Source organism: Eublepharis macularius, chromosome 17 (genome assembly GCF_028583425.1).
Source record: "Eublepharis macularius isolate TG4126 chromosome 17, MPM_Emac_v1.0, whole genome shotgun sequence".
Classification (NCBI taxonomy): domain Eukaryota; kingdom Metazoa; phylum Chordata; class Lepidosauria; order Squamata; family Eublepharidae; genus Eublepharis; species Eublepharis macularius.
In genome coordinates this window covers 28,923,982-28,946,303 of record NC_072806.1, presented here as the reverse complement: position 1 = coordinate 28,946,303, position 22,322 = coordinate 28,923,982, and the positions used below count along the sequence as shown (strand labels likewise).

Here is a 22,322-nt window from a genome sequence, read left to right as displayed (position 1 = left end):
TGCATGAATTTAGGTCTAAGGGAGGAGGGAGGTCTCTGAAAAAGATATGTCAGAGCAAGGCAGGCAGTAAGTCATGTTACCTTTTTGAGGAATTTCCCCCTTGCCTGGAGTTAGCAGGGATTTTCCAGCAGGGATAAAAGGCAGGGCATGTGTCTCAAGAGAGGCAACTGCCAAGGGGGAGGTTTAGTAACAATGTGAGCAGGGTAGAGGTTGGCAGGACGTGGTTTACATGCTCAAGGTGAGCCCCATCCCCTCTGGGAGGAGAGCCAACCTAAGAGATGCAGGCCAGAGAGAGCCCTTCAGACTTTAAAATAGAAAATAAGCTTTTGAGAACCACAGCCCTCTTCGTCAGATGCATGGAGGGTATGAAGAAACTGGTCAAATATATATAGGTGGTGAGGGAAGGGGGGAGTAGATGCAATCAGTAGCTTCTGATTGCATATCCCCTCACCACCTATATATATCTGACCAGTTTCTTCATATCCTCCATGCATCTGATGAAGAGGGCTGTGGTTCTCGAAAGCTTATGCTACAGTAAAGTTGGTTAGTCTTAAAGGTGCTACTGGACTCTTTTCTATTTTGCTGCTACAGACTAACACGGCTAACTCCTCTGGATCTTCAGACTTCAGGGGCAAGCCCTGGGGCAGAATCCATTCCGCAATCGGTTGAGCCTGTGGTGGGATGTGGGGTACTCAGGGGTGACTATCACGGTAGAAGCAGACTCTTGAGATTTCTGACTCTCTTGGCCTGGGCCAGTCCTTTGGCATTCAAACAGACCCTGACTTCCATGTGCCCCGCAGGCTTCTCGGGACCTGGCTCAGATCAATGACCTCCAGTCACAGCTGGAAGATGCCAATAAAGAGAAGCAGGAGTTGCAGGAGAAGGTACTTCTGGGGAAGGAGAGGAGGGAGGCAGTCCCCCCTGCCCCCCCGGCCTGTTGTCCTGTGCTGTGAGTGAGGGCCCTGTTCTTTCTTCCCCTTGCGCCTCGTCAGCTGCAAGGCCTGCAGAGCCAGCTGGAGTTCCTTGAGCAGTCCATGGTGGACAAGTCTTTGGTCAGCAGGCAGGAGGCCAAGATCCGCGAGCTGGAGACGCGCCTGGAGTTTGAGAGGACGCAAGTGAAGCGCCTGGAGGTAGGGAATCTTGAGCTGACTCATGGAACTGTGGCTGGCTTACCATGCAGGCTGGGCTGGTATTCCAAACACACAATGCTCTCACCTAGAAAGCTAAAGAGCTCCAGGGTAATCTTGGCTTGTGATCCTCATCTCGATGCTGGCTGTGTTTTTGGCCAGCCCTGCGAATTTCCTCCTGCTTCCTCGCTCCCGCTCATGGTGCCCGGGCAGGGCTGGGTGGAGCATGCTCAGTCTCTGAGTCGGCTGCAGAGTGCAGAGCGTCACGGTGGAAGAATCTGGGCTTCCTCTGGAAAGGGAAAAAACGTTGACTCCTTGTGGCTGCAGACCAAAATTGAACAGCACCAAGCAGCTTCTGCATTTGGGGCTGATGTGTGTGTAGACAAATACCCAATAGATGAGGACCGCACCCAGCTGAGAGGGCCACATACAGTGTTCAGCTCATAAGAGTATAGGAAGAGCCCTACCGGGCCCGCAGCAAGGAAGACAAAGCCACCCCCAGCCCCTGTTGTTCAGAGGTAGACTGTCTCTGAACATGGAGGTTCATTTAACCCTATAGGCGGGTCCTCTCTTCTTTCATGCACGTGTCTAATTCCCTTATAAAGCAGTCCAAACTTAATGGCCAAGCGAATTATGTATCACATGAAAATTCGTTTTCTTTTTTTCTGACCTGCATGTACAGCCCCAGTATGTGGCATCAGGCCCACTTTGGGACATTTTAAAAATTTGGGGGGAGATCAGTTGACAAACACACAGTACTCTTTGCAGTTGTCACGATCAGTGTGTGTTTTGTTTTTTTGGAGGGGTTCAGAAAACGTTGCATGAGGTGGCACCCCAAACTCATGTCTCTTCCTTCTGCCTTGGCCGGAAATCCGCCTGCTGCCAGGCCCTTGACTGTCCCACTCCCAGCCCATCCACTGCATGTCCTGGAACACTGATAAGTGTTCCGAGGGCCCCTGTGGACTGGGCCCTTGGCCTAGCTAGGGTGCGAGGAGAGGAGGCAGTCAGATGGAGTGGAGGAAGACCTCTGCAGGACCAGAGCCCTGGTTGTTGTCTGGGAAGGGGGAGGTGGGGCATCTGGGGGCTGTGGCAGGCAGGGGGGCCAAGGGCAAATGGGGGTGGGGTGCATTTTATGGACCAGAGATACCTTCTCCTTGCCGGCCCCCACCCCACTGCCCTGGTCCAACCCAACGAGGAACCTTCTTAGTCCAGCCCCACAAGGGCTGCCTTGGAGAGACCAAGCGCTCTCTTCTGCTGCACCTGTCAGGGGCCCTGTTTTATATTCTGCCGCTGCAGCTCCTTTTTCCAGGGAGGGAGTCGAGCGGCTTTAGAGCTCCCTCTTAATATTTCCGTGCCATTATTCGCTTCCCCCCTCCCTCCCTCCACACACACCCCACCCCCCCATAAATATGCAGGGGACAGCACTCAGCTGCCGCAAAAGGATGGAATCTATTTTTCTCCCTACATTACATGCTGTAATTACTTCACACAAAGTTAAATCTATTTTTCCAATTCACCAAAAACCCCCTGATTATTCTGCCCACGCCTAGGGAGAAAAGTTCCTCTCTCTCGAAAGCGCAACTCTGCAGCCTGCCTCCCTGCTCCCTCCCTCCCTCCCTCCCTCCCTCCTTTGCAAGCCAGTGCCCCCCCCCTCCTCATGTAAATTCATAGTGCTGGGTTCGTTTGTTCCATTAGCGCTCGGCAGGGAGCGATTGGGCAACACTCATTCCTGGGCCCCGGCCTCGGTAATTGCCGCTGTCTGCTGCCATTATGCGCAGGAGATGAATATTGATGCGCCATCCCTGGTGCGTTGCTGCCACTGTTTCCTCTTTCACCCAAGCACTACTTGGGGTGGGGGTGGAGCATCTTAGCCCCTTGTTGAGGATGGGAAGGTCAGGCCACGGTCAGTATCGATATTCATTCATTGGTCTTCCAGCCAAGAGCTGCTGACCTGGGGGGTGCAGAGGGTCCTTTCTGGCAATGCGGAGGGCATTGGTTTATGCTGCCCAGAGTCACTCCAAGCTGGAGCAGGCTTCAGGTTCCTCTCCAGAATGGGAGGGTGCAGCAGACATGGAGGCCCTTGTTCAGCCCCTCACTGGCTGTGCTGTGCTTTCACTCTTCCTCCTCCCATTAGTAAGGCTGTTTCTCAGCCATGTTACCTGGAGGAGCTTGGTGAAGCAAGGCTCCATTGCTGGCGGCTGTAGAATCAGAGTGCACGTGGAGGTAGGAACTGGTAGGATGTGGAACTGCAGGCAAGTCCATTTCTCCTTAAATGCCTGAGCTCCCTCATCTTAAAAAGTTGCAGGAGTCCTCTTCCCCAGAGAAACGGTGGGCGGATTGAACTTCTGTATCGGCATTCAGCTGCTGCCCTGCATCTGGCAATCGGTAATCAGAAATACAGCTCTGTTCCCCCTTCCCCAAACCCCTACAGTTTAGAAGCACGATATAATTTTTAAGAAATAAAATTGAAACAGCAAGACAGGCACTCTTGCTTGAAGTCTCTGTGATCCGGCATGACCACTCCGATCCGTGCCGCAGATTGGGCCTGTACCAGCTTGTACACACCACTGCTACCTACCTTTGCTTCAGCAAATGTTGAAGGCTGAAGTATTGGCTTTTTGCATATGCCTGACCTGTGAAGGCTCCAGAGGTGGTCTTGGACCAGAGACTCTGTGATCTTTGCCACCTTTGCCAGAAGATGGGGCTGCGGCCTCGAGGGGGTGCTACCGCAGCAGTTGTCAGGTGACATGGGAAGGTTTCCACCTGATCCTCTGAAGCCTTGCATCGGCTTCCGGCTGCTGCCCAAACAACCTGTTTAATTGGAGTTCGGCTGATCTGAACGCCAGGCCTTGCAAGGGCACCAGCACTGCAGAGGCCACCGAATGAATGAACAGCAGGGTTTGAGTCCAGTGACACTTTGTAGACCAACAAGATTTTCAGGGTGAAAATCACTATGAGAAAATGGAATATCCGAGTGCAAAGGGCCCTGGAGCAGCCAGCAGAATAAAGAGCTCTCAGGTGCCATTGGACTCAAATCCGGCTGTTCTACTGCAGACCAAAATGGCCACCTACCAGAAACTATCCTGAATGAATGGAAACTTTTATGTGTGGAAACAGGCAAAGGAGGGAACTGTCTTTCCTAAATTCTCTGCCTACAATTGGCGTATATTGTGGACCTCTGGGCTTTTGGATCACTCTCTGCAAGGGAAGGAGCGAGCTGTCTTGCCGCTCATGTCTTTTGGGGTGGATGGAAGGAGCTCTCCTCCATTTCTGAGGATCTTCATCCACGCTGTCATTTGTCATGGGGGCAGCCAGAGGACAAGTGTGTGTCAGCTAAGACCAGGCTTTGGTGATCCAGAACTGTGATGCTACACCACACACTCATTCCTACACTTCTGGGGTGGGGAGTGCCAAATCTTAAAGTGGAGGGGCTCCCTTCTCCTTACCTTAACACCTTTCCCCGTGCCTTCCACAGAGCTTGGCCACCCGACTGAAGGAGAACATGGAGAAGCTGACGGAAGAGCGAGACCAGCGGACAGCTGCCGAGAACCGGGAGAAGGAGCAGAATAAAAGGCTGCAGCGCCAGCTGCGGGATACCAAGGAGGAAATGGCCGAGCTGGCCAAAAAGGAGGCCGAAGCCAGCCGCAAGAAACATGAACTGGTAAAGAGAGGGGCGATTGGGGAGGTGGGCGGGTGCAGTTCCTTTCAAGGCTCCTTTGCCACCAAGCGTCTGTCTGTGGGAGCTCTGACTCCAGACATGGCTGTTCTTCAAACAGCTTTTCCAGCTTGGCCTCTTAAATGCTGCCTCCCCCCCCAATTCCTTGATCTGTCCCCCCCATCCCACACCCCTGCCAGGTGACTTGTGCTTTGTACAAGGAAATTCACTTTCATATAGAAATTCTTTCAGCATCCCTCTGTATTCGTGTTGATGCTTTGCCGTTACAGGGACCTCACTGATTTTCTGTAGGTTCTTTTTGGGCAAAGTTTGCCGATAGGCATCTTCTCTTTCGATGCATGTTTGCCTCCAGCTCTGAGAAGACTGGGTTAATATTTGTTTTTTTCTAATTTCCCCCAGTTGTTTCATCTGAGTAAGACTAACCAGTTTCACCACAAGTCCCGGACAAGGGACCACAGGCTATGTACAAATGTACCTAAAAACCTAGACTCCACCCCCCCACCCCCTTTTCAAGCTGAATCCAAATTCTCCCTGCCTTCCCGATGTAACTGACAGGCCTATTAAATCCTCCTTCGAGTCCTGTTGGGGCCAGTTCTGTCTCTCTCCTCTCCCCCACATGAGGCAGGCTAGGCACCTTTTTAAAAATGGCCTTTTGTACACTTACACAACTTAAATTTCATTTGTCTCTCTGAAACACACACACACAATGTTAAAAACTGTTCCGGAGTGGTGGTTTATGTGGGATGTCACAAGTTGAGCTAATTGCCACCTTGCATAGCGAACTTCTGATGCAAGTTCCCTAAGCCAGTTTTCCCCGTGCTTAGCTCGGCATAAACAGAAAAGAAAGTTTGCTTGCAGGGCCTACGGTGATTACATTTCATGTGGCCCTACAGCTCCATGTTTTTTCTGTACTTACTCCAAACTTCAGATATTTTTTAAAAATCTATTGAAAACTTTTCTCCCTTCTACAAGCTGGAATGCAGCAATCCAAGGGGCTTGGCCTGCTGCTTGAGGCACCGGGACATCAGTGATGCAGGCTCCTGCACTAAAAGCAATCCCTCAGTAAACAGCTCTGCTTCCTGCATAGCAAATCGTCCCAGCTGCCAAGGTTTTCCTTTTTAGAGGATAAATGGAGTACGGTTGGCATCCTGTGCCAGGGAAGCAGGAAAAATCTGGCTTGCTATCAAAATACCCTGGTCTAGAAGAAGAGTCTGCAGAAGGGGGATGGAGCTGGCTCGGGGAAACCATAGAGGCTAGTGATTGAGTGCTAAGCTACATCACACAAGGAGGAGCATGTGAAGGGAGTTGCTGCCCAGAGGGTTTGTTAATTTCCTCTCTGCCTCCTGAAGGCTCTTGTCAGTTTCATCTCCAAGAGGAGAAGTGGAAATTAACAAACCCTCTGAGCAGGAATCTCCCTGGCTCTGTAAGGCTGATTCCGCACTCATTGGATAATGCACTTTCAATGCACTTTATCAATCGTTTGAGGTGGATTTTTTGTTCCGCACATGAAAAAATCCGTTTCAAATGATCTATAAAGAGGATTGGAAGTGCATTATCCAACATGTGCGGAATCTCTCTAAGAGAGGGGAAATTAACAAAGCCTTCCAATCTCTTTTAAAACTCAGCTTCCTGGCTAATGTTGCGACTCATTCATGTGCTCCTCCTCATGTAATTCGTCTCTTGTAGCTTGACTCTTAGTGAACCAGGGTAGCTGGAAGATTTCTCTGTGCTGGATCTGGGGCCATGGTAGGAGACTGGATGCTGAAGTGTGCTATTGATGCCAGCTTGGGGGGGGTGGTCTTCAGAGCAGCACTTCACTGCTGCTGCTGCTGCTGCTGATGATGATGATAACAACTTCACTTATATACTGCTCTTCTGGACAGATTAGTGCCCCACCCAGCGCGGTGAACAAGTTAGTGTTGTTATTATCCCCACAATGCAGCTGGGGCTGAGAGGAGTGGCTACCCAAGGCTGAGCTCATGGCAGTAGTGGAATTCAAACCAGCGGAGTGCTGATTCACAGCCAAACCACTTGACCACTCTGCTATAGAAGCTGCCTTCTCCCCCTTCCTGCGGGAAACCCTCTCAGCATTACACACAATTCTCCCAAAGCCCTTGTAAGTTGCTGAATATTCCTGCCAGAGTTACCAGCTCAAAGTTGGGAAATTCCTAGAGATTGGGGGGGGGGGGGGATCCTGGAGAGGGTGGGGCATGGTGAGGGGAGGGGCCTCAGCAGGGTATAATGCCTTGGAGTTGACCCTCCAAAGCAACCATTTTCTCCAGGAGAACTAATTTCTATGGCCTGGAGATGCATTGTAATTCCGGGAGATCTCCAGCCACCCCCTGGGGGCTGGCAACCCTAATCTCTGCCCATGTTCTAGGGTGCGGGCAAGACCTTACCATTGAGCTTCACTGTTGCACAGCATGAATGGGAGTACACATCTTGGAACACATCCCATGCTTTCCTGGTGTGTGTAGCAGTAGACAAGTCAGCAGAGGCCGTCAGACTCATTCGTGGAAGTTCAACCACTTCTATTGCTAAATTGCTAAGGGACGTTGCCTGGCCCCTGGCCTAGATTCTCACAACCCAGTTTAAACATCGCTGTGGGAAAGTGGCGTATCTGAGCAGCCAGCAGAACGGAGGGCTCCTTGTGTGCATGGCGGCTAGTGGCTAAGGCCAGCCTGCATGGCCCTCCACGTTTCTCAGCCATTCCCTTTTCTCATCTAGGAGATGGACCTGGAGAGTTTAGAAGCTGCTAACCAGAGCCTGCAGTCAGACCTGAAGCTGGCCTTCAAGCGGATCGGGGACCTGCAGGCCGCGATTGAGGACGAGATGGAAAGCGACGACAATGAGGATCTGATCAACAGGTGAGTAAGAACAGGGCAGGGGGACCTCCGCGAAAGACGGAGCACTGCCACACCACTTCTCATCCCAGGTCCGTAAGGGCTGCCAGGCTGGATTGGGCTTTCTCAGCCAGCTTTCTGTTTCTGACAGCAAACAGCCAGAGACACAGTCTACACAGTGGCAAGCATCCTGTGTTCTCATCTGGTCCTTGGAGGGGTGGACTGCTTCTGAACATGGAGGCTCCATGTCATCTTCTGGCCAACAGCTGTGGACAAGCTTGTGCTCTATGCAGAGCTGTCTCAGCGAGTGACCATCACTATCTTCTGCCCCACCCTACAACTTAGTAGAATTGGACATAGATGTGTGCACCCACTACCCCTCCCAGGCCATCTGGCCCCTTACCATTACTATCAGGAGGCGATCTCTGAGAGTTGTTGCAGAAAGTTTCCTTCTGTACCACCTGAGCTTCCAGTTTCCATTATGCTTTTCCTTCCACCTGGTTGGATTCCCCCCCCCCCCCCGCCGCCGCCAGCTTTTCCTTTTTCGTTGGTTCATTTTGCTTGTTTTTTTCCCCTCCACCCCCATTTTCCAGTTTGCAGGACATGGTGACAAAGTACCAGAAGCGCAGGAATAAGCTGTGAGGATGAGTTGTTTGACCTGGGTTTCCAGACACACTTTGCCACCCCCTAACCTCAAGCATGCCACGGAGGGCGCTTGGGCCGTGGGGCCCTGCCCTGGTGTAGTTGCACGCCCCTTCTGCATGAGCATCGGCCTTCCACTCTAACTGCTTGCTGTGTCCCAGCACAGCTCCTCGGGATGGGGAGGTGTGCACGAGAAACTGACATGGAGCCCTGCTTAGTCTTTGATGAAGAGTAGACCCAATGACTCTGTCCTTCCTAGTGAGCAGACGCAGGGAGCAACTGCTGCCCTCGTGGGCAGGCGTGCAGTTGGCATTTGATTCAGGAACGTTCCTTTCCTGAGGTCAACTTGTCAGTTTTTGCTGGGAGGAAGAGGAAAGCCGCACCTAAACGGGGACACAATGTTGCTTTATGGCACCTTGATGGCATATTGGTGGTGGGGAGCTAAACTACTGTTGTTTGTTGGGAAGTGGCACTGGGTGAGAGCCTTGGAGTCCCTTCACCTGGCAAGCGCGGTTAAATGTCTACCTAATCATGCAGTGCATGTGTGAACACAGTAAACAAGGGTTCACAAACCCACAAATCATAAAAATACACAGATCCGGGAGCCAGAGCTTGCTCCACCTGCCTTCAGGAGGAAAGCCAGGGTTTGCAGCTAGATAACGTATGAACTGTGATAGGTGTTTCAAGGGGAGGGCACAGATTCAGATCTCCACTTTACAGCCCATTTAGGTGCTAAATGGGAGGGCACCTTCAGATCTCCTTTTTACAGCACTAGAAGTCCTTTGTCCTGAGCCTGGGGTGGGAGGGCTCTTATGGCTGGGAGGTTCAAGTTGCCCTCTGGGATGAATTTGGCAAAGCCTCTTTCCTTGAGCCAGAGATGGGCCTGGCTGGGCTGTGGCAGGATCTATATCAGCTAATGATAAATGTAATTGTGTGTAGCAGTGATAGAGGGCCGCTAGAGCCCTGTTGTCACACACAATTAATGTCCCCCACAGTTCAGTCTGCGTTTGTTCGTTCCCTGGTGATTTGGATCCCAGTTAACTAATGGCACGCTAGCCCAGACATAAATTGCCTTTGACATGAGGCTTAATTCCGACGATTTAAAATCTCGGCTGCCCCCGGAGTTTGTTTACGGGGCTTCTTGGCTTTTTTTCAAGGCGAAAAATAACAAACTGCCTCCCGGCATTTATTCCTGGAGAGGGAGACGTTTGGCTGATCAAGAGGAGTTTGTTGCTTTGAATTTAGAGAGGGGGATCGTATTCCGAGGAGGCGCATGTCTGTTGTGCCCTCCTCGAGTAGAGAATAAGCCCTCGGTACGACGGAGAGCCCGTTCATTTAAGATCGCATTAGGTTGTTCCAGCAAAGTTTCCTCGGGGTCTGTGGAGGCGATTCCACTTAGCACTGCAGGAAGCCACTCATAGAGTTATAGAGCCCGGTAAGGTGGGAAGAGAAACAACACTCCGATTTACTTATAGATACAGTTGTTATTGCCATAATCCTAATGAAAGTAGTAAACAGCGCCGTATTAGAGGAGAGATTTATACAAGCATGGTTTCCCACATGTAGCAATAGATCCTCCCGCTACGCGGAACAGCACCTTCAAGGCAATCGATACAGTTATGAACGCTACTTATAAATTAGAGGATTTAAGCCGGATGGGGCCGCGTTTATGCCTGCATATAAATCAGGCCATGCTCCCGCTCGTGCAGGAAGGCTCGTTTGCTCAGGGCTGTAAATTCTCTCCCAGCCAAGTTGCTGCTGTGCAGCCTGCTAAACTCCAGTTTACTCGGGGACGGCAGCATCGCTCTTCCTTGCCATCGCCTTAATTTGACACTCCGCAGAGGAGGGTTGTAAAAACGAAGCCACGCTCCCTTCCTTCCCCTCGCAGCCAAGCGGCGCTGAAATATCCCCCTTCTCTCCTGCAGCTGCAATGCCCTCTCTCATCCTTTTATTGTCTATTCTGGGCCATAATTTTGGGTTTCTCTCCTGGCAATACAGAGGAGAAAGAGATTTATGCTAGGAACTGAGGGGACTAAGGGTTTTTTTTTTTAACACACTGAGCCTGTCAAATTGGCAGCGGGAAGAGTCATTTCATTCCAGAGGGGAACTGCTAGTCCCAAGGGAGTCGGGGAAGAGGGCAGGGGGCTGGTTTCTAACCATTATCTTCAGACATCCCTCGTTTTGAGGCACTCTGGGTTCCCCCCCCCCAACCTTATTTTTTAAAAACGTTTCCTTCATTTCCATTTCAAGGTCTCCCATTGCTTCCCCTCACATGTTCCTTCTCACCTGCCTCTGTGGGTTACTTACTGCCTGCCCTAGAAGCACATATTGGTATTATACCAGATAAATGGGCATAAATCCCTCCTACCCCAAGAATTGTACTTTGTCCTGAACTTTGTGAGAGATCACACAATTTCAAATCTAACAGGATCCTCAGCCCCCTCGCCAAACTGCAGCTGCCTACATTTTGGGGGGATGGATCCAGAGGAGTTAGCCATGTTAGTCTGTAGTAGCAAAATAAAGGAGTCCAGTAGCACCTTTAAGACTAACCAACTTTATTGAAGCATAAGCTTTCGAGAACCACAGCTCTCTTCGTCAGATGCAGGCTCCAGTAGCACCTTTAAGACTAACCAACTTTATTGAAGCATAAGCTTTCGAGAACCACAGCTCTCTTCGTCAGATGCAGGCTCCAGTAGCACCTTTAAGACTAACCAACTTTATTGAAGCATAAGCTTTCGAGAACCACAGCTCTCTTCGTCAGATGCAACTTCATTGTAGCCTAAAGCTTATGCTACAATAAAGTTGGTTAGTCTTAAACTTGCTACTGGACTCTGCTATTTGGTGGGGGGAGGTAGGGGAGACATGACAGGTGACCCTGTAGCATAGGCCTGCTCTTAAAACTCTGTTGCTGGCACAAATGAAGACTGCTGGAGCCAGGGGTTGGGGGGTGCAGGCTAAGGGGGTGCAGAGCCCGTGTGACATAGTGGCTAGAGTAACAGGCTAGGCTCTGGGCGACCCAAGTTCAATCCCCTGCTCTGCCATGGAAGCTCACTGGGTGACCTTGGGCCAGTCATAAACTCTCAGCCTGACCGACCTCACCGGACTGTTGTGAGGAAAAATAGAGGACAAGAGAATGATGTAAGCCTCTTTGGGTCCCCATTGGGGAGAAAGGTGGAATATAAATGTGATGAAATAAAAAAAAAATAAGAGCTTCAGAGAGAAGCTGGGTTTGGAGAGGGGATTGGACTGGGAAGCTGTTCTCCTTCCTCGCCTGGGGCAGCAGTGTGATACTGCTGATCTAGGAGGGCAAGAACAGACAGCAAGACGGAGGAACAATGTAGGAGTGACGAAGGTGACTTAGAAGAGGTTTTGTTTGAGGCCGTCCCTGATGGCTGGCGACCCTTGTGAGGTGGAGGGTGGGTCCTTGGCCACTGCTGGGGAGGCTGTTGGTTTTCTTCTGCCCTTGGAAGGAAAATGGAGGACTAGGAAGGATTCTTTTTCCTTCCTGGGACCAGGAGTGCAGGGCATTGGGGAGGAGCCACAGCTCAGTGGGAGCGCATCTGCTAGGCATGCAGATGGTCCTGGGTCCAATCCCTGGCATCTCCAGCTAAAAGGATTAGGTGGCAGGTGGTTTGAAATACCTCCACCCGAGACCCGAGAGAGCCGCTGCTACTCTGCGTACACAATACTGACCTCGGAACAGCCACGGGTCTGATTGAGTATAAGGCAGCTTTATGTGTACTAATGTGTGTATTCCCTTGCAAGCGCATGGCGCGAGGGGTGGGGGAGGTCTTGCCTCTTTCGTGCCGATTAACCCTTTGTTGGCGAGATGCTGTCATGCATGCCCAGATGGTGCTAGGGGGTCCCACGGAGGGTGGTTACCTATTGTTTCTTTTTTCCTACCCCCATTTCAGTGAGGGCGACTCGGACGCCGACTCCGAGCTAGAAGATCGCGTGGACGGCGTGAAGTCCTGGCTGTCCAAGAACAAAGGCTCTTCCAAAACCGTCTCTGAGGATAGCAGCTTGAAGAGCAGCAGGTTGGCATGGCGGGTTTGGGCTTCCTTTCCTGCAGGAGGGTTATTTCACACCTCCCTCCTCTACCCAGAGGGATAGGGACACAAGTGATTGGAGAGCTCCATCGTCACTCTGCCGTTTTTTTACCTACACTGGATGGTTTAGGAGAGCGGTCTCCGATCTTGTTGAGCCTATGGGCACTTTTGAAATTTTGAAGACGGGCAGTGAGTGCCACCATAGGATGGCTCTCATGGGGTGCTGAGGCCAATCACAAAATGCTGGGAGGTTGCAAGCTAAGCATCTTTTGACGATGGAGGCGTCTGTTTGTGTACAGGTGGTCCACACGGACCCAAAGGTGCTGCTGACTCCTAGGTCTTCTGAAACACCTGCTGCTTCAGTGAGGCAGAGGACAGCCCGGACTGGCTCTTTGCTTTGGGAAAGAGCAGACGGGTGCCAAGAAGTCCCGTCGGTGGAGAGGACTGCTTTTGGAAATGGCCCCTGTGGGTGTGTTTCTTGCTGTGAGTCCTTTTTGCAGCTCCAGTTCAGAACATTTCTCACAGTCTGGAATCTTGAATTGCGTGATTCCAGTTGATAACGTTGTTTATTATTTAAATTGGTGGAGAAGAGGGTGCGCGCATTCCCAAAGGTCATCCTGCAGAGCCTGGCCCTGAGATCGAGGAGGCAGCATTGTGGGGTTTCCTGTAAGGTGGTGGCTAAGCCCTGAACCAGGAAGAAGTGCCAGATTCAGATCCTGCTTCTGCTGGGAACTTGCTAGGTGGACCTGGGCAAGCACCTTCTCTGGCAGCCCCCCTCTGACACTCTTCCCCGCATAATAATAGTGATGATAATAATGCCAGATTGCTGTAAGGACCAAGTTGGACGCAGCCGCCGCCGTTATGTGCATTTATTCCCCTCTGCCATGTCCATGTGGGAGATGGTCTAATTTTCACTTCCACGAGCCAATCACTCTGTGAGTGAAGAAGTACTTCTGTTTATCTTGAATCTGCTGCCAGTCATTTTGGGTACAGCATTATGGAAGAAGGAGAAAAGATTCTCTCTGGTCTCTTTCTCTGCACAATATGCAGTCCTGCAGGCCTTGATCATGGCTGTACTTGAACCCTCTCAGTGCGTGCTCACCCTTGGACCTTTTCTCCTAGCTCCTGGGATTTATCTGAGTTAAGATTCTGTATTTATAGCCCTGACCTGGATGGCCCAGGATAGCCCAATCTTAACAGTTCTTGGACACTAAGCAGGGCCAGTCCTGGTTTGTATTTGGATGGGAGACCACCAAGGAAGTACCTAGGGTCGGTGGGCAGAAGCAGGCAACGGCACACCGCCTGTGAATGTCTCTTGCCCTGAAAACCCCTTGAGAGGTTACCATCCATCGGCTGCAACTTGATAGATAGATAGATAGATAGATAGATAGATAGATAGATAGATAGATAGATAGATAGATAGATAGATAGATAGATAGATAGATAGATAGATAGATAGATAGATAGATAGATAGATAGATAGATAGATAGATAGATAGATAGATAGATAGATAGATCTAAACCCCACAATGATTTAAAAATACTTTCTTAGTATAATAGGCAGAGCAGGTAAAATTAGCCTGCCGCTGATTGTCTGGAAGAAGGGCCCAACAAGGCTGCCTACTCTGTGCAGAGCGGGGTGCCGGGATTGGCGAGGTGTCCTTGGAGGGGCTGTGTAAATGTAAGGGGACATTATCTCCCAGTGTCAGCCCCTCGGATGGCTCCGGGCTAGGCAGATGGCAAGGGAGGGCATTCCGTATCTTGGGCACCGCAGCTGAGAAGGGCCGCTTGCTGAGACCAACCTACCTGGCCTGAAGGAATGCTGAGCAGGGCCGCGGAAGAGGGTTGTGATGGGCAGGTAAGTATTGTGGCATCAAAACTGGGCTGGGAGAAGAGCTCCTGGGATGCATCTCCCACCATCTCTCTTCCTTCTGATTCCTCTCCCTTCCTTCCGATGCAACAGAGGAACCTGACCCCAGCTGGTCCAGAGATGAGTGAGGACGTTGCTGCTTCTTGCATGTAGATCGTGTGCATGAAGCACTTCGAAGCTCTCTCTAAACATCGAGGACTCTTACTTCATCTTGCAGAAGCGCTGCTTGCTTGCTTGGGGTGTGTGTGTGTGGGGGGGGAGAGTATTCTCATCGCCGTCTCCTGGGTGATGGCCACCCGTCTTTGTCCTTGATGTGGTTTTGCCCAGTCAGGCAGGAGGGCAGCATCCCATGCCCTCTTGCATCTTCTCTGCCCTCTCCCATTTCTGCTCCCTCCCTTGCAGGGAAAGCTTCCCATCCATTGAAGCATTTAAGCTCGGCAGTGCCCCTTTTCTGTGGGATGTACCAGAGCGACTGCTGGCGGAATGGCTCCGTGCCGCCAAGAAGGTGGCTAGCCTTCCTTGCGAGGCCAGGCCCAGCCAGGCATGCTGCTCCCGAGTAACGTAGCTAGGAGCTTCCAAGGGCGGTGGAGGTGCGTCGTTCTGGGAAACCCCAGGCACCAGGTTTGCTGTTGCTGCCCTCACAGCTCACGTCTGTTTGGGGATTTGCCATCCTCTGCTTGCCCCTCGTCGGCTCACTTGCTTTGGTGCACTCTCTCCTCAGTGATGCAAGGCTTGGGAAGGAACCCTTGGCCTTCCTTGCGCTACTGCTGTGAGCTGGCTTGCGGATGAGACAGAAGCTGTGTGTCCCCATGTCTGTGGGAGCTTTTGGGTGGCTCCTACCTCTCTGGGGTGAGGGGGCCAGGCAGGACTTGCCAGCACAGAGAAGCTGGAAACAAATCCTACAGGTGTTCAGGCTAGAAGTTAGGACAGCTGGCTTGAGGCACAGGATGTGGGACCACCTGTGTGCAGGTAACTGGGGATAGGGCCTTGTGGCAGACCACTCCCCCTTCCCTCTGTGCAAGCCTGTGCCTGGAGAGGCCCCACCCTTCCGCATGGTCCCCTGCTGTCTGCTTTCCTCCAGGAATGGCCATTGCAAATAGCGGGACTGGCTGCAGAGGGGACTGGAGGCCACTGCCCATGCTGAAGATGGCTCTGTTGAAGTCGCCTCCCCCCCCACTCCCCTTCCTCATCCTTTGGAAATGACCAGGAACCAGACTGGGCTATTTATAGGACACCTGTTGCCATGGCAACCGGCGGCACCGAGCATGGAAGCATGATGCTGATGGCGCAGGCTGAGCTGAGTTGAGCCTGCCTGCCGGGTGTAGCCAAGTGCCTTTTGTGCTGCTCAGAAGTGGCAGGAGGTGCCGGGCTCCCTCTTCCGTGTGTGCTGGAAAGAGCCCCCCTCCCCTGCACAGGCACACCGGAGCTGTAGTGGCTCCAGCTCCCACGGCTAGTGTGACGCTTGCTCGATGGGGACAGATTGGGACTTGTCTCCACGGCATTCCCCACATGTTAGGAGTTCTCCTCCGTGCCCCGCCCCATGCTCACCTGTGCCAAAGTGAGAAAGAGCCAGGGTATACCCTTTATTAGTTTGATTTATTTGTTGGGGTGAATGTAAAACATTTTGTTATGGACAGTAATGCCTTCTTTTCCCCAGTGCTGGGGATCTGTTGTGTGCTGCCAGCATTTTCCAAGTAACTGACAATGAAATAAATTGAAGTCAGTTTTGACGGGGGGGGGGGGGGGGCGTGTTGCTGGGATTGATGCCATAGAGAATTAAGGCAAGGCCTTAATCCCCTCCATACGTATTATTGGGCCTTCTTTCTCCTGGCCTGCCTGCATGGATGTGTGCCCAGGGCTCGAATTCGTGTTTCTCACTTCCTCCCTGACTGTGCCTCTTCCTTCCTCCCCTCCCCCCCCACCAGATCAGCAGTGCCCTTGGTGCCCAGAGAGGGGAAAGAGGTTAAGGAGATGGAGGAGAGGCCTGTGTCAGTCATGAGTTCTCTGAGCTACAGGAAGCGGACCAACCTCAAGGACTCCATCGGTGGCAAAGGGGACGAGGAGACCCTTTTCTCCACCCTGAGCGAACGCTCAGCCTCTCCCGATCGCTCATTCCGCAAGACCAAGCGACACTCAGTGGCAAGCGCTTTGGAGGAGGGCAATTCCCTCGCCTCTTGGAAGAAGCCAGCTGGGGCTGGCGAGCTGGAGGACAGGGGCTCAGTCCTCTCCCAGTCCTTCTCTGAGGCCGGCAGTCAGGTCCGCAAGGGGCTGGAGAAGCGATGCTCTCTCTCAGCCGCTGAGTTGGACAAGGCTTCAGTTCTGTCCGCCCCCATCAGTCGCAGCGGTGCCTCTTGGTGCGGCCTGGAGGCCCGCGAGGATGACGCCAGGTCATCCCTGAGCTTTGCTTTGTCCAGCCCGGGCAGCTTGAGGCGGAGCACCTCCCGCCTGGATGACCTCAGCCCGTCCTACAGCCGACCAGCCTCACGCCTCTCCTTGGGCCTCTCTCAGCTGGACGATGCGTGTAGCGTGGCCCTGAGCGATTCCCGTTCATTGTGCAGCCAGCACTCTCTCACTCGTAGTCTCTCCGTGCCCCCACGGCCTCGTACCTCGGCTTCGGTTGAGCTGCAGTCAGAAGACCCCGATATCCAGCCTGTTAGCCATCGCAGCTACCTGGACCCAGACCTGGAGGCGGCCATCAGTGAGGTGCTGAACTACAAGCCTGTCAAGTTCAAGCGCTCCAGCATGGATCCGGACTCTGAAGACGAGGATGATCGGAAGAGTGTGCGGAGCTCCAAGAGTGCCCTCTTGGAGTCAGCTGAGCACCCCGCCAGCAGCCTGCGCAGGTCTGCATCGGCCATGGATTTCTCCAGGCCTCACAGCGCTAAAGGTAAGAGCAGGAAGAGGAGCAGTAGCTCCTCCAGCAGCTCTTCCTCTTCCTCGTCTTCAGAGAGACAAAGGAAGAGCTCCAAGAAACACTCCAAGAAGTCCAAGAAGAAGAAGCACCAGCGGTTGCGTTCCGGCTCCTCCTCGGAGTCGTCCTCTGGCACATCGTCCGGCTCCACCGTCTCATACCGCAGCAACTCTAGCATCAAGAAAGGTCCCAAGCGGGGAGGCCCGGCCTCCGAAGAGCAGGATGCTGGTGCAGCCAGGCAGGGGCACGAGGCCAGGAAGTCAACCAAGCAGCGCAAGAAGGAGGAGAAGCAACGCAAGAAAGAGGTGGACAGCCTGATGATGAAGTACCTCTATCGGCCAGAGAGCGACTAAGGCAGGTGGCATGGAGTGCTGGGTATGCCCCGGTTGTGCCAGACTAACCTCTAACTGGGGAGGGGACGAGAGGGGCTCGGATCTTCCCTTCAGTCGGTGGCACTTCCATTTAACCAAGCTGGAAGGATGTCCAGAGTTCCCTGCATGCTGGCAACAGGTGGACTGTTTTGAGTTGTCCAAAGTTCATGGACTTACCTGAAGCATGGGTGTGCCTGATTCACTAACTCCGTCTGCCTTGTCTCCTAACTGCCAGTTGATGGACGTTCTTCCCGTGTTGCTCATGGGGGCTCCCAGCGATACAGAGTCAGCACTGATTGCACCTGATCTGTGTGGTGGTAGATAAGAGTTGAGTGCCAGGCCTCCCTCTGTGCTTGGAGAGGGTTTGCCCGCGTGGCCGTTCACACTGGCACCCGCCTGTCATGTTGCGCACCACTGGCAGCTTCCTCCTTGGCAACTCCCAAGGAGAGACAGCTGCTCCCCCCACCCTGGGCGGTGCGAGGATCTTGCTTCCCTTCCTTTCCCCACCAGCAGCTTCCTGCCCCAAGGATTAGCAGCTTCTGCAGGGAACAGGACACTGAGAAGCCGTAATCCGCTTGACAGCCTTTCAGGAATTGGCAGTATTTATTTCTCATGCAATTAATGGGCCTCCGTGTGCTCCAGACTCTCTTCTTCCTCCCCCCACCCCCCCCCCACCACAAAGTCACGCCATGGGGATTAACTGCCGTGAAGCAGGGAGAGGACTCTCCACAATAGTGTTTTAAACAGGAGGGCACGTCTTGCAGAGAGTAGGCTTTTTCCTTCGCATGAGCCTCTTTCTCCTGCTTCCCCAAGTGGAAGAACTTGGAAGCGGTTTAAACGCTGGCAAGACATCATATTTTGCCCTGGCAAGAAGCAGGAAGTTGTGATGCGGCAAAGGTCTGGCAGGGTCCTGAGTGTTGGGTAAGGGGGCGGGATCTTCTCGGCTGTGAGAGGCAGAATCAGACTGCTGGCTTGTTGCTGTTGAATAGAAGGACCGCAAAGCTGCCGATTCTGGGGGGCTGGCTGTAGAATTCAGCTTACCTGAAAGTGTGTTGACAGTCCCAGTTGGCAACCCCAAATCTAAACTGGATTCCCAGCAGTCAGAGGCCCAGGACTTCAGTGCATGCCGAAGTCCTCCCTTTGTGCCAGAAGTAAACAGGTGCTCTTCCAGTGTGTCCTTTTTGGAGCGAGTGTGCTCACAGGTATGTGTTGCTTGTGCATAAGCGTGGCTGGACTTGACCGTTAATGCTCTCTAAGCTGTGGGACGCAAGGGGCCTTCTGCAGAGCAAGAGAACTGCCGCTTCCTCCCCCGTGGAATGGAATTCCTTCCTGCCCATCATTTGGATTGCACACTTGTAGCTTGGTATGCAGCCTTTGCTTCCTGCTCGTGGAAGACAGCTGCTCCTAGGCCAGCAGGGGGAGTGGAAAGCTTTCTTGGAAAGGACAGATTGGGATGGGCACAGGGGGCGAGGGCTGGTTGCTGGATGCGTTCAAGGAGATCCTGGTTTCACTGGCCAGGCCTTCCCACAGATCAGGGCTGATCTTGACAGCCCTGCCTGCCTGAGCATTAGCCGAGGCCTCCCAATAGGTGCCTGGCTGGGAAAGAATATTGAGCCTGAAATGTAGAGAGGTTGGGGAGAAGCCTCAGAGATCCCTGCCCTCTTGGCTCCTGCTCTGGCTTGGAATCCAGTGAAGGCGGCCTGAGCCTTGGAGCCCAGGGGAGGAGGCAGGCTGGGTTGGGGTCCCGTGAGGCCCCTCCCCTCCCCCACTTCTGGCTTAGGGGTACCAGGAAGGGTGCCTCTGGGAAGGAAGTCCCTGTGCTTCGGTCGGCATCTCCTCCTGGAGCACTTCCAGGCCAGAGATGCCCAAGGCATGAACTTTCACTGCGAGGATGAAATCCACCCAGCCCTTTCCTGGGAAGGACAGTGGAGCCTCCCTTCTTCTTGACTGGCCATGTGAGCTCCGATGTGCAGGCCCACAGGGTTCACCCAGGGAGGTAAACGAGTGGCCCACCAGTCTAGCAGGGGCTCAGGATTGCCCCCGCTTGCGATCCCAGGCAGGCTCATTCCTGCAGGGCTGGCGGGCTGCCCTCAGCTGCCTGGATCGTGCAAGGAGTGGGTGGGAGAGTTGCGTGCCCTCCTTCCTCAGGCTGCCTGTTAGAGTTTGGGGTCTCCTCCGTTGATGAGTTTGCTCTTCTCTTTTTCCGTCTGTCCATGCTTTTGCACGTAGGGCACCAACGCTGGCACGTGTTGGTCAGGCCAGGCTGGAGACAGAGATCCAGAGAGAAAGGGAGCCACCGCAAGCTGCCTCGCTCGCATGGAATGGGACTCGCTGGAGCTGAGCCCTCCTGTCTCCCCCCCACACACACACACACCTTGGCAGCCGATCACGCCCGCAATTGGGCGCCTTTGTTTGCCCACGTTGAAGATGTGACAGGGGAGAGGGAGGGGGAAGCCTCTGCAGCAAAGGAGACAGACTCTCTCTCTCTCCCTCCCTCCCAAACAGAAATTTATTTGTGTATTAAATTGTTTCCGACAGCTTTGAATGGGAGAATTATCCGAGAAGGAGAGAGCTGCTGCTTTGCTTTCTTTTCTCTTTTTTTTTAACAATTTCTTTTTAAAATGTTCAATTGCTATAGCAGCCTCCTGCAGCTGGGGGAATGTTGTGCTTTGGGTTGCCTAATGCACTTAACGCTCCAGCTGCCATAACAGAAATGGAGAGGGGAAGGGAAGGAAGATAAAAGGACGCGTGTTCTCCAGGCTCCTGTGCAGTGGGGTGTGGAATGGCCAAGGTGGAAGGAGCGACAGGAGAGGTCGTTTTAATATGCCCCCAACACACTTCCCTCATCCCCAAACCATAAGTTACACTCATATTGTCCCTTGTGTGTGTGTTAGCACCATGAATATGGCTCAAATTGTGTGGGGTAAGGCTTGTTTAGTGCAGATTTTAGTCCTGGGAAAGGGACTGGCCTTCTAAGCCCAGTTCTGCTTGCTGGGGAATGGCAGAAGTGTCCGCTGCATCCATTTGTGGATTGGACACCCTGCCTGGCCGGTCAGGAGCCGGCCTCCTGCGTGCCAGATTGCAGGGTGGGCATTGTACACTGACGAGGGCACCGAGGGTCTGCAGTCCATGCTCCCTTGCTTGGTTAATTGCTCAGAGATGCCTAGATCAGCCTGGTCAGGAGGTCTTTGGAGGACTAGCACAATAGAAACGGTGCTTCTGTTTTTCCCAAATGAAAAGGCTGGTTTGTGTCAATTAGCAGGATTTGGGCATGCAAAACCTTCAGGCTGTCGAGCTTGCCCCAGGCGTTCTCTCAGTGCCTTGGAGGTGCTCTGACTCCACCCTCCAGTACGTGTTGGCCCTTCAGCCAGCACTGGCTCTGCAGAGTTGGCAAGGCAGGCCCAGCTAGCACAGGCCACGTGAGGCTTTTCCTGTGCATCAGCAGGGGAAAGAGACACTTCAACTCGAAAGTTGGAGGAGGAATGCGGCAGGCGTTATTTCCCAGGCAGGTGTGTGGGGTCTTGTCCCAGGCCTGTGGTCTCAGGTAAGGCAGGGTTTGCAAGTGATGAGTATTCCCGTGGTTCGGAATGGTGATGTTGGCGGTTTCCGGCTTACATGTGCCTCTGAGCAGATCAAACTTGGATAGAGGCTTCTGAGCAAGCCTTGAATCCGGCCTGGATTGGGAGGTCTGAAGCAGGTTCCCCATGCTTAAAAGGGAGCCAGTGAATCTGATCAGATTCCCAGCAACTTCCCGCCAGCCTTTGCCAACAAATCCTTGCCAGAACTTGAGAGCGGGATGCTGAGTCCTATACTTTGGTCTTTAAAAGGTATAAATTCCCACGATATGCAGAAGAAGCTTGACTAATGGAAGAGGGAGGGGTGCCAATTGCAAAGTTCCAGTTGCGAATCCTCCCTCCAGCAAATTCTTCATGCCAGGAGGGAATTTGCAAATGTCTTTTGCGTAATGAGCGAGTTTGTGAGTTTTTCCCCCCCCCTCCAAGCGTGGCTTGCAACAGATAGGGGTGAAATTTTCAACAAATGCCTGATTTGCTACAGATTATTTGCTTAGCTCTGCTAACTACAGGGGAGAGTAAATCACTGCTGCATGCCCTAGAAGTGTCTGAGGAAAAAAATAATAAAAATGAATAATGAGCTCTTGTGAATGTGAGCTGCTGCCTTAACCGTTTGCCAAAGCAAGCAGGGACCCAGAGGATACACTCGAAGGAGAGACCTCTTCATAAAGAAATGGAGTCTCCTTCTAGTGAGCAAGATTCCAAGTCCAGTAGCACCTTAAAGACCAACAAGATTTCTGGGGTATAAGCTTTTGACAGTCAAAGATGCCTGATGAAGAGAGCTTTGACTCCTGAAAGCTTACAACCCAAAATCTCATTGGCCTTTAAGATGCTACTGGACTCTAGTCTTGCTGCAGACCCACACGACTACCTCCCTGAAACATCCTTCTGGTGAAATAGTAAAGAGTCCAGTAGCACCTTTTAGACTAACCAACTTCATTGTAGCATAAGCTTTCGAGAGCCACAGCTCTCTTCGTCAGATGCATCATCAGCTTTCGAGAGCCACAGCTCTCTTCGTCAGATGCATCATCAGCTTTCGAGAGCCACAGCTCTCTTCGTCCTGCGTCTGCAATGTGTAGGCAGTGCCTGGTGCAAGTCCCCGCCAGAGGGGCACTGTGCTGGATTTCTAGTAACCCAGAGCACAGCTTTCCCCCCATAACGTGCAGAAGCAGAATAAATCCTGCCACATAAAGATATTTATATGGATGTTTGCTTAACGAATTCAGATTGCCAAAATCAGGTCTTCCTGTTGCAGACCTGT

The 22,322-nt window shown here is 52.5% G+C and overlaps 1 protein-coding gene across 4 annotated transcripts in view; it reads left to right on the top strand.

The window, feature by feature from the left end:
* Positions 1-22,322, top strand: part of MYO18A (myosin XVIIIA) — a 133,883-nt gene that overhangs the window by 109,567 nt on the left and 1,994 nt on the right. For 2 of the 4 annotated variants that reach the window (XM_055001450.1, XM_055001454.1), the window contains 7 exons: positions 801-884; positions 993-1,130; positions 4,603-4,788; positions 7,531-7,670; positions 8,240-8,284; positions 12,203-12,325; positions 16,133-17,472. In XM_055001450.1, coding sequence (XP_054857425.1) covers positions 801-884; positions 993-1,130; positions 4,603-4,788; positions 7,531-7,670; positions 8,240-8,284; positions 12,203-12,325; positions 16,133-17,471 — 2,055 coding nt within the window. In that variant the 3' untranslated portion in view covers position 17,472. The remainder of the gene's footprint in view (positions 1-800; positions 885-992; positions 1,131-4,602; positions 4,789-7,530; positions 7,671-8,239; positions 8,285-12,202; positions 12,326-16,132; positions 17,473-22,322) is intronic. The other 2 variants (XM_055001451.1, XM_055001452.1) reach the window with 2 other exon arrangements.